Source organism: Hippocampus zosterae, chromosome 6, assembly GCF_025434085.1.
Source record: "Hippocampus zosterae strain Florida chromosome 6, ASM2543408v3, whole genome shotgun sequence".
Taxonomy (NCBI): domain Eukaryota; kingdom Metazoa; phylum Chordata; class Actinopteri; order Syngnathiformes; family Syngnathidae; genus Hippocampus; species Hippocampus zosterae.
In genome coordinates this window covers 1,071,407-1,084,995 of record NC_067456.1, presented here as the reverse complement: position 1 = coordinate 1,084,995, position 13,589 = coordinate 1,071,407, and the positions used below count along the sequence as shown (strand labels likewise).

General features: G+C 48.0%; 1 protein-coding gene across 6 annotated transcripts in view; it reads right to left on the bottom strand.

Moving 5' to 3' along the window:
• wdfy3 (WD repeat and FYVE domain containing 3) overlaps positions 1–13,589 on the bottom strand; it is a 42,695-nt gene that overhangs the window by 6,891 nt on the left and 22,215 nt on the right. For 5 of the 6 annotated variants that reach the window (XM_052068882.1, XM_052068879.1, XM_052068880.1 and 2 more), the window contains 30 exons: positions 13,182–13,334; positions 13,014–13,087; positions 12,775–12,936; positions 11,944–12,159; positions 10,916–11,133; positions 10,112–10,308; positions 9,524–9,658; positions 9,203–9,382; positions 8,265–8,498; positions 7,278–7,377; positions 6,964–7,124; positions 6,648–6,877; positions 5,786–5,895; positions 5,464–5,646; positions 5,128–5,295; positions 4,975–5,048; positions 4,398–4,628; positions 3,828–3,996; positions 3,579–3,748; positions 3,325–3,473; positions 2,915–3,035; positions 2,724–2,809; positions 2,574–2,654; positions 1,830–1,884; positions 1,638–1,757; positions 1,444–1,561; positions 1,244–1,350; positions 1,019–1,172; positions 854–945; positions 516–728 (listed from right to left, as the gene is read on the bottom strand). In XM_052068882.1, coding sequence (XP_051924842.1) covers positions 516–728; positions 854–945; positions 1,019–1,172; positions 1,244–1,350; positions 1,444–1,561; positions 1,638–1,757; positions 1,830–1,884; positions 2,574–2,654; positions 2,724–2,809; positions 2,915–3,035; positions 3,325–3,473; positions 3,579–3,748; positions 3,828–3,996; positions 4,398–4,628; positions 4,975–5,048; positions 5,128–5,295; positions 5,464–5,646; positions 5,786–5,895; positions 6,648–6,877; positions 6,964–7,124; positions 7,278–7,377; positions 8,265–8,498; positions 9,203–9,382; positions 9,524–9,658; positions 10,112–10,308; positions 10,916–11,133; positions 11,944–12,159; positions 12,775–12,936; positions 13,014–13,087; positions 13,182–13,334 — 4,461 coding nt within the window. The remainder of the gene's footprint in view (positions 1–515; positions 729–853; positions 946–1,018; positions 1,173–1,243; positions 1,351–1,443; positions 1,562–1,637; positions 1,758–1,829; positions 1,885–2,573; positions 2,655–2,723; positions 2,810–2,914; positions 3,036–3,324; positions 3,474–3,578; positions 3,749–3,827; positions 3,997–4,397; positions 4,629–4,974; positions 5,049–5,127; positions 5,296–5,463; positions 5,647–5,785; positions 5,896–6,647; positions 6,878–6,963; positions 7,125–7,277; positions 7,378–8,264; positions 8,499–9,202; positions 9,383–9,523; positions 9,659–10,111; positions 10,309–10,915; positions 11,134–11,943; positions 12,160–12,774; positions 12,937–13,013; positions 13,088–13,181; positions 13,335–13,589) is intronic. The other variant, XM_052068881.1, reaches the window with a different exon arrangement.

Here is a 13,589-nt window from a genome sequence, read left to right as displayed (position 1 = left end):
AGCAATTGTCTGACACTGGCCGGATTTCATGACTTTCTGTCATTTAAAATGGAGGTTTGGAGGTTAGCATTAGCCACCATACAGGTGCTGTGGCGCAATCATTCGCTAAAATTGCATTTATACTGTGGCAGTAGCGGCAGCGGCATTTTTGCGCCATTAGCGTCAACCAGCAATAGCCTTAGCATTGAACAACACTTCAGCATTGATTACATGACACATTATCATTAGCGACAATAATGTTTTTAAGGCTGTTAGCATTAGTGGCAATAGCAATTGTCTGACACTGGCCGGATTTCATGACTTTCTGTCATTTAAAATGCTACTTAAACTAGCCACGTTAGTGATAGTTCCTTGTATTTTATTCTTTGGCTTTTGACTAAGCATGAGAGTTGATTTTTAGTTGAACTGTTTTTGTGCTTTCTACTGTCTTTTGTTATTAATTTGATTGTTTGAGTGTTTGTTGTTGTATATATGATCTGAGTTGAGTCATGAGGTGTCGGCATGAGCATGAACACCTGCTTTGGGATCTGCCCAAAGTTGTTGATGAAGCCGATGGTGGCGGTCTCCTTGAGAGGGTCGTTGATGTTGTAGATGTCAACTTGGCCCTCGTAGAAGAGATGGTGGAAAACGTTGACGGCCTCCACGGCAGGAGGACCTTGCTGCTTGTAGCCAAAGATCAGGTCAATCCACTCGTGGAGGTGCGCCGACACGTACTCGCATTCCAGCGCCTGTACAGAAAGATGCGAGAATGAACGCAGAATAATCACAGGCAAAAAACCCCAAAATGTTTGACATAGAACAGGCATCCTGAACCGTGAGAGTGCGTGAGATTGAAAATATGCTAACGGCGCACCTCTCTGTGCACCCGGATGAACTCCCGGGGGTCGCCCTTGGCCCACGGAGGCAGGATGACGTCGCCCAGCTTGGTGCCATTCTGCTTGGCGCCTATTTGCGTCAAAGAGATAGCCGTTAGCATCACTGATGCTAACGGTTTGTTAGCATGTTAGCCACTACTGACCCAGATCAAAGTTGTTGGAGTTGAGCAGAAATTCTGGCAGGTAGAAAAACTCGGGAATGAGCTCCTTGACGTCGGCCATGTTATGCTTGGCGGCGGACAGCCAGGCCTCGCGCACGCTGTGGAACATCCTGTCGGCCAGGTCAAAATGGCCGCCCTGGAGTGTGGGGCCCGTTGTGTTAGCTTAGCGGTGTTATCTACGCTTTATCCAAATAAGGATTTCCTCACCTGTAGTCTAAGGAAAATCTGTGTGAAAGGCTCCATGCGCACCAGGTAGGAGGCCACGATCATGGCGGACGAGTAATGTGTGCCATAGTGATAAGCGGGGGTTTCGCCTGCATGGGGGGAAAAAAGTAAGTGGACGGTCTATGTGTCGCTCATTCGCTCGGTGTATCCAGTCAATGGTCGGTGTACTTGTCAGTCATTACCGTTGGGGTCCTCCCAGTCCTTGTAGCGTTTCTTGTACTGCGTCAGCCTGTCGTCCGTCTGTGCCCCCATGGGCTTGGCGAGATTGCGGAAGGTCTTGGGGTTGTTCAAGTCCAGCTCCTTCGTCACATAACAAACCGGAGTCAGCGCGACAGGCTTCCAGACAGATGCCCGGCTGCGCCGCCGCACAGCACACCTCGGAGTCAAAGTCGGCCAGGATCCAGGGGAAGACCGGGTACTGCATCAAGTCATTGTAGGAACGCCCCGCCAGTGTGTTGAGGTGCATCAGATACTGGAAGTTACTGATCTCCCCTCGCTGGAAAAAAAACCCCCAAACAAGTCAGGTTTGAGGATGAGGGTCTGACACGAGACACCAGAGGCTTCTTACCTCCCAACGCTGAGTCACTGACTTCTCACCCACCAAAGTGCTGAGGAGACCAGACCTGATGACATGACGGACACACGAGACGGTTAGCCTGATTTGAGCATTAGCAACAGTTGTAGTTTTTCTGTTGCGAGCAATAGGAACCGTATCAGGATTTTGCATTAGTGGCAGTTGTAGTTTTACTGATGTTAGCATTAGCAACAGTAGTGGTTTTGGGATGTTAGCATGAGTGATATAACAGTTTTTGTTGTGTTAGTATTAGCGGCGGTAGCCGTATTTTGTATGAGTTTTATTCAGTTTCAAATCCAGGTCTGTTTACCCCTTTCTGTTGGCATAAGCGGTTTTCTTATGTTTTGTGAGTTAGCATTTACATGTTCGTCCGATGTTAGCATTAAGAAAACCTTTATTAGTCTTGCAATGGAGAAATTCCAGATCATCTGGATCATATTTTCTTGTTACTAGCATGAAAATAGGTTGTACGTTTTCTGATACCAGCACGAGTGATGGATGCAGTGTTGCTATTGTTAGCATCTGCGACGGGCGCATTTCTTATGCAAACAAATGCGCCAGTTTTAGCATTAGATGTTAGCATTAGATATTAGCATCAGTTACCATTAATGATTTGCAACATTAGTCGTGGTTTTGTGACACCTTCATTACAATATAATTTCAGTTGTTAGTGAGCTGCGGTGCAGTTTGCTGCATATTCCCCCCCCCTTTCATCTCATAAATATGAATAAAACGCACCCTTGCTCCACGCTGGTGTTGGGCCTCTGTCCTGATACCGACTCAGAGCTGTCGGCCAGCGACGGCACCACTGCCAGGAACCTACGGGGATCGGTATTATAAATAATACAGTGGCCACTCAAAGTGGAAAAATAAGGGTGCGTTCAGTACCTTTGATAGACTTTGTTGCGCACCCCTTTCTGGAAAGCCAGTAGGTAGTTCCTCCCGTCAGCGGAGAACACCTCCACCGCCATTGGCTGCCACAGAACAACGCAAGACCCTTTTTTTTTTAAAGCCACGCAGCCCCGTCAACACCCTGACAGAAATGGCGCACCCCCATAAAGCCAAAGAACAAGTCGTACCTGGAGCAGGTAGCGTCGCTTGTGCACCTCCTTGATGTCCTCGTAGGCGAAGATGCTGCACGTGCGCTTCAGCTGACTCTGACCCTGGCGCGCACCCCTGGGGATGATGGCCTCGTGCAAGCTAACGCACAATGACAGTCACAGCATTAGATTGGCTTTTTTTTGCCAGGTGCGCGTGGGAGACGGGGGGGGGGGGGGGGTGCACCACCACAGACTACGAGACATTTTTGAAAGCTCAGTTTAGTGCAATGGGTGCATCAAATCTATTGGTATGCTGAAAGGGTGCCCGCGTTTTTTGGGGGAAGGACTGTGCCATGCTTTTTTTTCAGGGTGTGAGTAGGGGCAAGGTGGTGCGCCACATGCTTACGATGTTTGGGGGGGGGAAAAAAAGTAGTCAAGTGCAAAAGTACTTGGGCGGCAGCGTGTCGATGTCCCTGATCTCTCTGGACACGGTCATAGTGTAGCCGTCAATGACGTAGAAGTGTTCTTTTCCAAAGAGGAGCAAACCCTCGCTGGTGTCCAGACCCTGAACCCGGGCACAGCGGTACATGTGCTGGATCTAAACACACACACACACACACACACACACACACAAAATTAAAACTACAACAATAAAATGACATTTTATTCTAGTAAATTGGCACAAGACAGCCGCCAAGCTGACCTTCTCCCCTTCCTCCAGCAGTCGCAGCAGAGCGGTATTGTCAGTCCGCTGCTGCTGCTCCTCCTCAGGTCCGCCCAACTCCGGTGGCTGATCCTGGATCTGATCTTGAGCGTCCTCGTCGCCGCCGTCCGCCGTTGATCGCGAGCGTTTCAGCGGCGCCTTCACAAGACCTGAGAAAATAAAAGCTCTTGTTTAAAATAGACGGTACCGGTCGCCCTTTTTGCTCATTTGCGGTCTCAAGCGCCTGACCTTTGACCCTTGCAATGGTGTCCTCTCCATGCTCGGGTTCGTGCCGGGTGGTCTCGCCCTCGCTGCTGTGCTCCACCGAGTGTTGGTACATCCCCGGGTTGCCCGACAGAAGGCGCATGTAGTATTCTTTGCTGTCGGCGCTGATGGCGCGACGGTAGCGAACCGGCTTCTGCTCGGGAAGGAGAGAATGAAAAAAATTACATTGAACCTTTTTTAAAAAATTATTATTCATCATGACATCCCATTTCTTTTTTTTTTTTTAATTTTAATTTTGATATTTGATAGAAATGCTGCTGGTGTGGAATGTGCCCATTTTTGGGGGGTTCTTTGGGGGTACCAACAATGGTGCCTAGCAACAAGTGGCTAGCTGGGCATAGCTGAAATGATTGTTTTAGAAGTCTTTAAAGTAAAATTAAAAAAATACAAAGAGATGAGTGGTATACAGTATGTCATTTATGACAACGATTTTGGGTCTATAAAAGCGTTTCCTAGCCGGAAGGCGCAACCGAGGGACGCGCAAATGGTAACGCTAGTTACTTGACGGTGAGAAGAAAGACATAAAAGGCGCACCTGTGCCGAGTTGGTGTTGTTTTCCGTCTCGGGGATGTAAGGGTAGTGGATGTAGAACATGTCGTTGCGCACCATCTTCTTGCGCATGCGGCACGGCCCCTCGGTCATCTCCAACATGAACTTGTCCAGGTGGGAGCCGATGGGCGGACCCCACAGGCCTCGCTCGCGAAGAAGCTCGTACTCGATGGACGCCCACTCCTCTGTCACGTACTTGAGCGCATTCTGCTGCCGCTGGGAGACGACAAGACGCAAACGCCGCAGATTAGCGGATCGCATATTCTGCCTGTTGTTAAAAAAGGGCCCATTTTGGACAAATTCTGTCAAGCAGGAAAAAAGGCCCGCAGGATGTGACGAGTATCTTGCAATTTTGGGGTGCAAAGGATGGTGATTCCGCCTAGCAACAAGTGACCTAGCGGTGGGTGAAGGATATGTGTCAGTTTTCTATTTGTCGTTTGGTGGAGCAATAAGTGTGACCCAGAGGAGGGCGACTAGCATAACTTGAAGAATTTTGGGACATTCCACGATCCATTGTGTATTTTTGCACATTCATAAAAGTTGTTCAAATCGGAGTAGCTACCTCTTGATGCTCTTTGTACTGCAGGGCCACCAGGTCTCTCACCACGGCGATGTGCGTGAACATCCATTGGAAAGCTTCCTGCGGTGTCAAAACAAAACAACGCAGAGTGACATTTCAGACTTTGGAGGCCCGATTCGGATTTGGACTTGAAACTGGCCTGTGCCGAGGGGCTGTTCTTGTTCAGGTTGTTCTCCTTCTTGTGCCGGCGCACCCCCGTCAGCTTGGACAGGCCGAAACCGCTGCTGACCCTCGACAATTTGGACTGGGTGGCCGCGGCCGGCGCCGCCGCCTCGCCGCGGCTGATGCACTTCTTCTCGTGGACTGAAAACGACCACACTTAGGTCCTATGACTGAGTAGGGGCTGGGCGGGTGTGTTTTTTTTTTTTTTTTTTTTTTAATTGAGTGGAGCCCCGAGTTAAAATTTTCAACTACCAATCTGAACTACTGATTTATACACCTTGTCTTGCAAAATACGAAATTGTTCCTCACCCAGGTGGTTCTGCCAGCTCTTGAGCGCGGGCTCCTCCAGGGCGGGGCGGGCCGTGGCGATGTCCACGTGGCCGCGGTCGTTGCAGGGCAGCGACACCTTGAAAATGTCCTCCAGCATCTGACGCTTGCTGTGCATTAGCTCCGTCCACACGCGGTTCACCGCCTTCAGCAAAAGCTGCCGCCCTGCAAAAAGCCAATTCATTCCCGTCGAGAACCCCCACTCGGGCCAACTCCATCCATCCATCCATTTTCTGAAGCGCTTTATCCTCACAAGGGTCGCGGGACTAAGGCCAAGTGTGCTCTCAAAATTCCCCGGTCTTACCTTCGCTGACGTCATGGTTGTGCGTAGCGTCGCTCTCATTTTCGGGTGACATCATGACATGCCACGTGGTCATACGGGCTTCCGCCTCCAGTCCAAAGCCCTCCACGCTGCTGCACACACGCACACATACACACTTTAGAACCGGACCAGAGATGGGAATGTCCAACTATACGATGTAGGATTGAGCACTGATTTGAATTTTTACAGCAATATTTACAAAATTATACTAAATCACTCAAATTCCTTTTTTTAATTTTCTTTGTATTTTTTAAACAAATTATTTGTATCATTTTGTTGTGTGTTAATACAACATAAAGGACAGTCACCAGTCACGCTCACAAGGTCAGTCGTCTCCCATAACCAATAAATCGGTATGAAATAAGCAAATACATTTGGCAGACTCTCAGCCACTGTGTCACTTGTTGCTAGGCAGAATTAGTTGAGCACCATCATTCATGCCCCACTGACCAATTAAATATTATTTACAAGTTGCTCATGCCCATTAGGTAGCTTGTTGCTAGGCAAAATGCGTCACGCCCCGAAAGACCAAGAAATACTTGACGTATAATAAAAGTCAGTTGTTGGCCAGCACAGTTGCGCAAGCGCCATCATTTGTGGTCCAAAGACCAATAAAAAAAAAAAAAAATGCCGGTTGTGACACCAACCAGGTCGCTTGCAAGCACCAATGACCAATGAGAATGCTTTTTTTTTTAATTTAACTATAGCTCCAAAGAATTTAGCAGTATTTCGTTACTGTACGACAAGAATGAGGAGGCTGTGATAAGCCTGGAGCTACCTTGCGGGAATTTCAAGCGAAGCAACAGACTGCCCCCGAACGCGTCAGCATCTGCCGCGGCCTTACCTGCCGGCGTGCAGGCAGATGAAGCAGTGCGCCAGGCAGGCCACAAAGTCCTGGTCGTGGTTGCCGGGGCCGAGCACCAGGTTGCGGTTGACGGTGAGAACCCGTAAGGCGTCCAACAGCGCCACCTGCTGCGCTACCGTCTTGTGCGGCCGGCACAGCTGGTAGAGCACCGTGCGGTTTAGGCAGTGGTACACCGCGTCCAGGGACAGACCCTGAGATCGCCTCTTGGACTGAGGACCAGAAACATGTGCAGTATGTTCATCAACCATGTGCGCAACTCGGGCGAAAATATCGTTTTTCTTGTGTCTGTCCGCACCTGTCCGATGAGCTGCACGATGAAGTCCACCACCAGCTTGGAGTCCTTGTTGAACATGCCCTGCCACAGCTTGTCCACCACACGCTGGCAGAAGTAGAAGACGTTGTGCACCAGGATCTGGTAGCTGCCGCCGCTGCTCAGGGGGAGGGACGAATCCTCGCCTGCGACAAGGGATTGCCGTCACAACTTGTTGTCTTTTGGGCCAGAGCGGGGGATGCTCGTGCCCAAAGACAACCCTGCAGGGGGGGGGCGGGTGTGATGGTCATGGAAGACCATTTCATCGCACGTGGATTCGCGCGTCGACTGCGTCTCACCCAGCAAAACGTCAGCGGCCAGCAGGTGCTCCATGACGCCATCCAGGATGTTGGACTGGAACTCCTTCTGCTGAGTTCTGGTGGAACGTTCAGGAGATGCCTTCGGAAACACAAAATAATCGGGGAACTTAAGAGAAGGCAGAACCCCGTCAATGTCAATCATTCAGAACTAAGATAAGATAAGATAAGCTAGGATAAGCTAAGCTAGGATAAGCTAAGATAACGAATAAAGGATATCTTATAAACTAAGATAAGATAAGCTAGGATAAGCTAAACTAGGATAAGCTAAGATAACGAATAAAGGATATCTTATCTTATAAACTAAACTAAGCTAAGCTAAGATAAGCTAGGATAAGATAGGATAAGCCAAGATAAGCTAAAATAAGATAAGATAAGCTAGGATAAGCTACGCTAGGATAAGCTAAGATAACGAATAAAGGATATCTTATCTTATAAACTAAGCTAAGCTAAGCTAGGATAAGCTAAAATAAGATAAGATAAGATAAGCTAGGATAAGCTAAGATAACGAATAAAGGATATCTTATCTTATAAACTAAGCTAAGCTAAGATGAGATAAGATAAGCTAGGATAAGCTAAGCTAGGATAAGCTAGGATAAGCTAAGATAAGATAAGATAAGCTAGGATAAGCTAAGCTAGGATAAGCTAGGATAAGCTAGGATAACGAATAAAGGATATCTTATCTTATACACTAAGCTAAGCTAAGCTACGCTAAAATAAGATAAGATAAGATAAGCTAAGATAACGAATAAAGATTATCTTATCTTATCTTATAAACGACGCTAAGATAAGATAAGATGAGATAAGATATCCTTTATTCGTCCCACACTGGGGAAATTTACAGCCTCCAGCAGCAAGAATGTAGGTAGAAAGAAGAAAAAAACTAGAAAGTGCAATGAAAAGTGGAAGAGATGTTATGGAGTGAAAACAAAAAAAAACAAAAAAAAAACATTTGCACAGGCGGCTCACCTCGAGCAGCAGGTCGATGACGGGCGTCTGCTTGGTGGCGGGCGTGACGCACATGTTGTCCATGATGAGCGCCCTCATGAAGTCAAAGACGTACTTCTTGGCCGGGTGGTTGGTGAGCGACGTCTTGGAGCCAACGTTGCAGTACTCGGATTGGCTGCGGTTCATGCCCGAGTCTGAGCCGAAGGCCTTCAGCTCCTCGATGGGCGAGCCCGCCTCGTCGTCCAAGTCACTCACCTGGGAAACGGACGCACGTTAGCGCCCGTCGGCGTCTTTAGTAGCACTGCGCTCTGCTTGTGCGTAGCTTCGCCGTGTTAGCATTGAAGGAAAACGAAGGGAAGAATGAATAAGAAAAAGTGACTCAACCGAGTCATGAGAACCTCAGTTGGATAATTATTACGTTCAATATCTTGTGACCTATTTTCATCTCACACTTGACAAATACCCCACAAATTATGCTAATAAATTAATACTTATTAATTTAAATTTTAATTTAAATCTGCTGTCAGGCTGATGAATAAAAAATAACAATCATAATAATAATAATTAAATGATGTGAAGGAAAATTGTAAATAGTACTGCGATTTATCCATTTTGTGTTCACATTGCACTTAATTGAAAGATGTTTGTTGTTTTTTTTCTCTTTCTACATACATTCTTGCTGCTGGAGGCTGTAAATTTCCCCAGTGTGGGACGAATAAAGGATATCTTATCTTATCTTATCTTATCTTAATACTAAAACTAATAAAAATGAAACTAAAACAAAGCATTAAAAAACCAAACAAAAATCTGATCTTAAAACCAATTCAACGGAAGCATATATTCTATTATTGTAAACGTGATGGGAAGACATACAGCGCCCCCCCCCCCCCCCCACTCCCCTCACACAGAGTTTCTCGTCGAGAGGAGCGAGGCGCCGCGTGCTTCAAAGTCAACGTTACCATCTCGGAGTACGGCCTCATGTTGAAGGGGAAGACGGCGGCGGCCAGGGCGCACAGGAAGTCGGGACCGTGCCACATGGGGGCCAAGTCGGGGACGTTGTGGTACAGGTAGCGGAAGAACTGCATCAGCGTCACCGGGTACTCTCGGAGCCACGAGCCCTCCTCCTCCGACTGCCACGGCTGCCGCAAATTCCGGAACCGTTTCATCAGCTTTTTTTTTTTCTATTTCAGATTTTTGCCCCCCCCCCCCACTCCACCCCCCCACTTTTTTTTTTTTTTTAAAGTGGCCCCCTAATGTATTGACGTGTACTTTGGTCTCACCAGGTTGAGCATGCTGCGCAGCATGGCGAGCAGCAGGAAAGCGGCCTCGGTGCAGACACTGTGGACGGAGCCCACCACGGTGGCGCCGGACGCCGGCACGCCGAAGATGAACGTCCACATGGAGTCCAGGTCAAACTGGGCCACAAAGCCGGGCGCAATATTTCACATGAATATTCATGAGGGGCATTCATCTCATTCGTGACGATGTCGCGGAACCTCCAAAGCTGAACGGCCGGGGGACATTTTTTTTTTTTTGCGGGGCTGGATGAAAAAGAACAGTCCTGATATTGCGATTGTTCCGAAAATACACGAGAAGAGGACTATAATCAAAATAATAAGGGAAATAATCATTTTAAATCGCATTTCTATATGTGCCCAGCCACTTCTGCCCGAAGTCAGCAGGGATAAGCTCCAGCAACTCCCCGTGACCCTGTTCAGGATAAGCGCTTGTTGAAAACGGATGGACGGACGGTTTGGCTCTATTTGAAAACGCTTTTGCTTTTTTTTTTTCTGGCTTTAGTTTGCGTTCCACTCCGGACATCCCGCGTCATCATAAAATAGTAGAAAAGGAAGGTTTGCGGTACTGACATGTACCTGCAGGCTGTCCGGCAGCTCAGTGACGGGCTGCTGCAGGAAGAGGGCCATCAGCAGGAAGTAGAGCTCGGGTACGTTGGTGTGCTTGGGCAGCAGCGTCTGCAGCACCGGGAAGCCCGGGAAGTGGCACGCGTCGCGGTTGATCTCACGCACGGTCGAGCGGCCGCCGGCGCTGCGGCCCACGTTGAAGCCTGGAAAACGCCGCCGCCGCGGGGGGGGGGGGGGGGGGGGGGGGGGTTAGCTACTGGCGTACTTTGACTCGAGTTTCAGGGTTGAGTTGCTCGTGATGTTGCGGCTAGCAGGGAACGCACAGGCAACATCCAAAGTATTCAAGCATAAGGCCCCCGGGGGGTGGGGTGGGGGGGTAATTTTTCCAAACTACAGAAGCAATAAAAAAAATGACTCAAAATAATTCTGGATCCATTTAGCCGGTGTGAGTGTTATTTTGCTTTCGGAGCTAGCCAGTGACATTTCGATGCGGCCGAGTGGCCACTCGGCCATTTACACTCAACGCAAGCGTTAGAGGACGTAAAAGTCGTCACAGTGTCGCCGCTCAATGCACGTCGTCACGGGGGGGGGGGGGGGGGGGGGGGGGGTCTATTTTAAGTGCACGACAGCAGGAAACTACGCGGGATGAAAAGCGACACTTTTCGACTCCAACATCGGGGCTCTACGGCGGGGTTGGGAAAAAAATAAAAATAAAGTGACAAACCAACCCATGTCCATGCGGTGAACAAACCGGGAGCCCAAGGAAGCCCCCCCCCCCCCCCGAGACCCAGTAGGTCGCCACACACTCACCAAGCACGGTGCCGATCTTGTTGGTGAGCACCGAGTCGGTGTGGTCCAGCCAGCCTCCGCCGCACGCGCCCTCCTTGAAGCGGTGCAGGACGGCCGCGTTGGACAGCAGCACGGTGAGGATCCACAGAGCCGCCGCCACCGTGCTGGAGTGAAGGTGCTCCTCCATGAACATCAGCAGCCAATCGAGGCCCAGAGTGCGCACCAGGTCCTCGCACGCCCTAAGGGAGGCCGGATGGAACTGAATCGCATTCCCGATCGCAATGCAACTCAAGTCTATTAACTGCAACTGGACCGTATTGCATCAAACAGCCATTGAGGATTTAATTCGGGTATCGTAACTGGAGAGGGCCGCAACTCATAAAATCAGTGCCGTCTGGCCCGCAGGTTGGGCGCAATGGAACACGTGTTGCATTGACTGAGGTCTCGGAGACTGGTGAGTGATGTTTCATAGAGTACTGCTTCCCTCTAGTGGCTAAATGAGTAATATCATCCACTATATGAGTAATAGCATTTAGACACTAGAGGGCATCACTCACGAGTTAAAAGACATCACTCCGTGTTTATATTGACTGAAATGTCATATTTCAAATTCCTGTTTCAAATGAACCAAAAGAAATTCTTAAGATTGTTGAAATTAAAATAAAAATGGAAATGTGAAACAGACTGGCTTACTAAAATTTGTTGAACAATATTGTTGTTCAATGTAAAGAATGTCAGCCGAGGTCGGCCCCCCGACATTTTACCACATAAAATCTGGCCCCCTTGGTAAAAAGTTTGGACACCCCTGAACTAGGGTCATTGGAATTCATTTCTGGATTTCAAATTAGGATTGCGGTGAATCGTATCACCGTTCGTGTGGGTGGCGTTCTAATCGGAACGTATCCTATGACGTGACATTAGCGTCGTATCGTATTACCTTGTCAACACGATTAGTGAGTCAAACCGCATTCCAAGTGAAGCGAATCGGATCGCGAGTGGTGAGCAATGATGGGATGACCGTAGTTAGAACGATTCGCATTTGCTCTTACTGCGCGTTGACGGCCGTCTTGTCCTTGGTGGTGAAGAGCAGCCTGAGCAGGTTGTCCAGCAGCCTGTTGCGCAGCAGGATGAGGTTGGCCGAAAGCAGCCCGCCAAAGTCGTCCTCGGCGCCGGCGTCCGTCTTCTCGTCGTTGTTGATCTCCATCACCACAAACTTCTCGCACACGGCGAACGTGGGCAGCGTGGACGAGAGGAACTGACCGAACCTGCCGTGGGGAAAACGCACTATGTCTTTGGGAGGTCGATATGATCATTTCTTGACTTTATTTTTTTTTTTGAAACATGAAAGACATTTAGATTTTTTTTTAAGACATTAATATTTTAAAGGTTTTTAATTATTCATATTGAAAAGTAAAATCCCTGTAAAATGTTGTTTTTCACCTTTCTGCTTTTTAAAATTTATTTTATTTTTAATTCATTTATTTTTCTTTGTTTTACTTTTTATTTAAGACAAAACATATATGAAAAGTATTTTATCGTGTTGATTCGGGTCTTGTTTTATTAGATTTTTTTTCAGACCCCTTTTATTTTTCCTTTTTCTATTTGATTTTATAAGTAGCATTTTTTTGATTTTTCTTTTTTTTTTGCATTTTAAAACAATTCTTCAGAGCTTTCGGATTTTTTTAAGACAAACAATAAATTATTTATTTATTTATATTAATATTATTTATTTATTTAATAAATAAAATACAATATTGTTTGAAGAGTTTTAATTTGTGTGTTTTTTTTAGATCTTTACAAATGATCTTTTAGAAATACATGAAAATGAAACCAAAATGTTCTGACTGACAATCGAGTCGGCGTCGAAACGTGTGTCTGACCTGAGCAGGTCGTAGGGGTTGGGGAATCCCTGCAGCAGCAGGCTGAGCACGTTGCTGATGGCGGCCACGGTGGCCTGCGACAGCGACGCGTCGCGCAGCGTCAGCAGCAGCCTGGGCACCAGCTGGAACTCGCGCAGCAGCCTGGCGTTCTTGGCTGCCTCGCTGCGAGCGGACGGCGCTACGATCAAGAACGGAAAACGCGGGGACGGCGCGCGATCGGCGGGAGAAGGGGGACGCACCTGGACTCGGTCAGAAGCTCGATGAAATGCTCGAAGAGAGAAAGGTGAAGCTCGTAAGGGGCGTGCAGCCAGACCTGCAGACACAACGCATGATGCGTTATTTACATTACTTGAGTTTATGTTGGATTAAAAATTAAATGTGTCTTTTGGTCTTTTGGGGTTGCCCACCTCAAAGTCGCAGAGGAGGTCCTGGAAGGCGGTGGAGTTGGGTATGATGGAGGTCTCGTGCCCGCTGTCCACCGTGCCCACCAGGGAGAAGGTGAGGTGCAGGATGTGGCTGTTGAGCAGCGAGCGCTTCTTCTTCAGCAGCATGGCCAGCAGCTGCAAAAAAAATAAAATAAAATAATAAAAGAGCACATCAGTCACTACAGTGCGTTCGTTCTTAATCAGCTAGCTTTTCTCTGCACCAAAAGTCGAGGCGTGACCGATGTGTCTCACGGGGCATCGGTCACGACGACACTTTACCCAACCAGCCAGTTTGAGAAGGAAAAAAAAATACTCAATCAGCGATAAAATCAGACGTTTACGCAGTCACTACAGTTCAGTATTGAGTTGCACATCAGTCACTACAGTGTG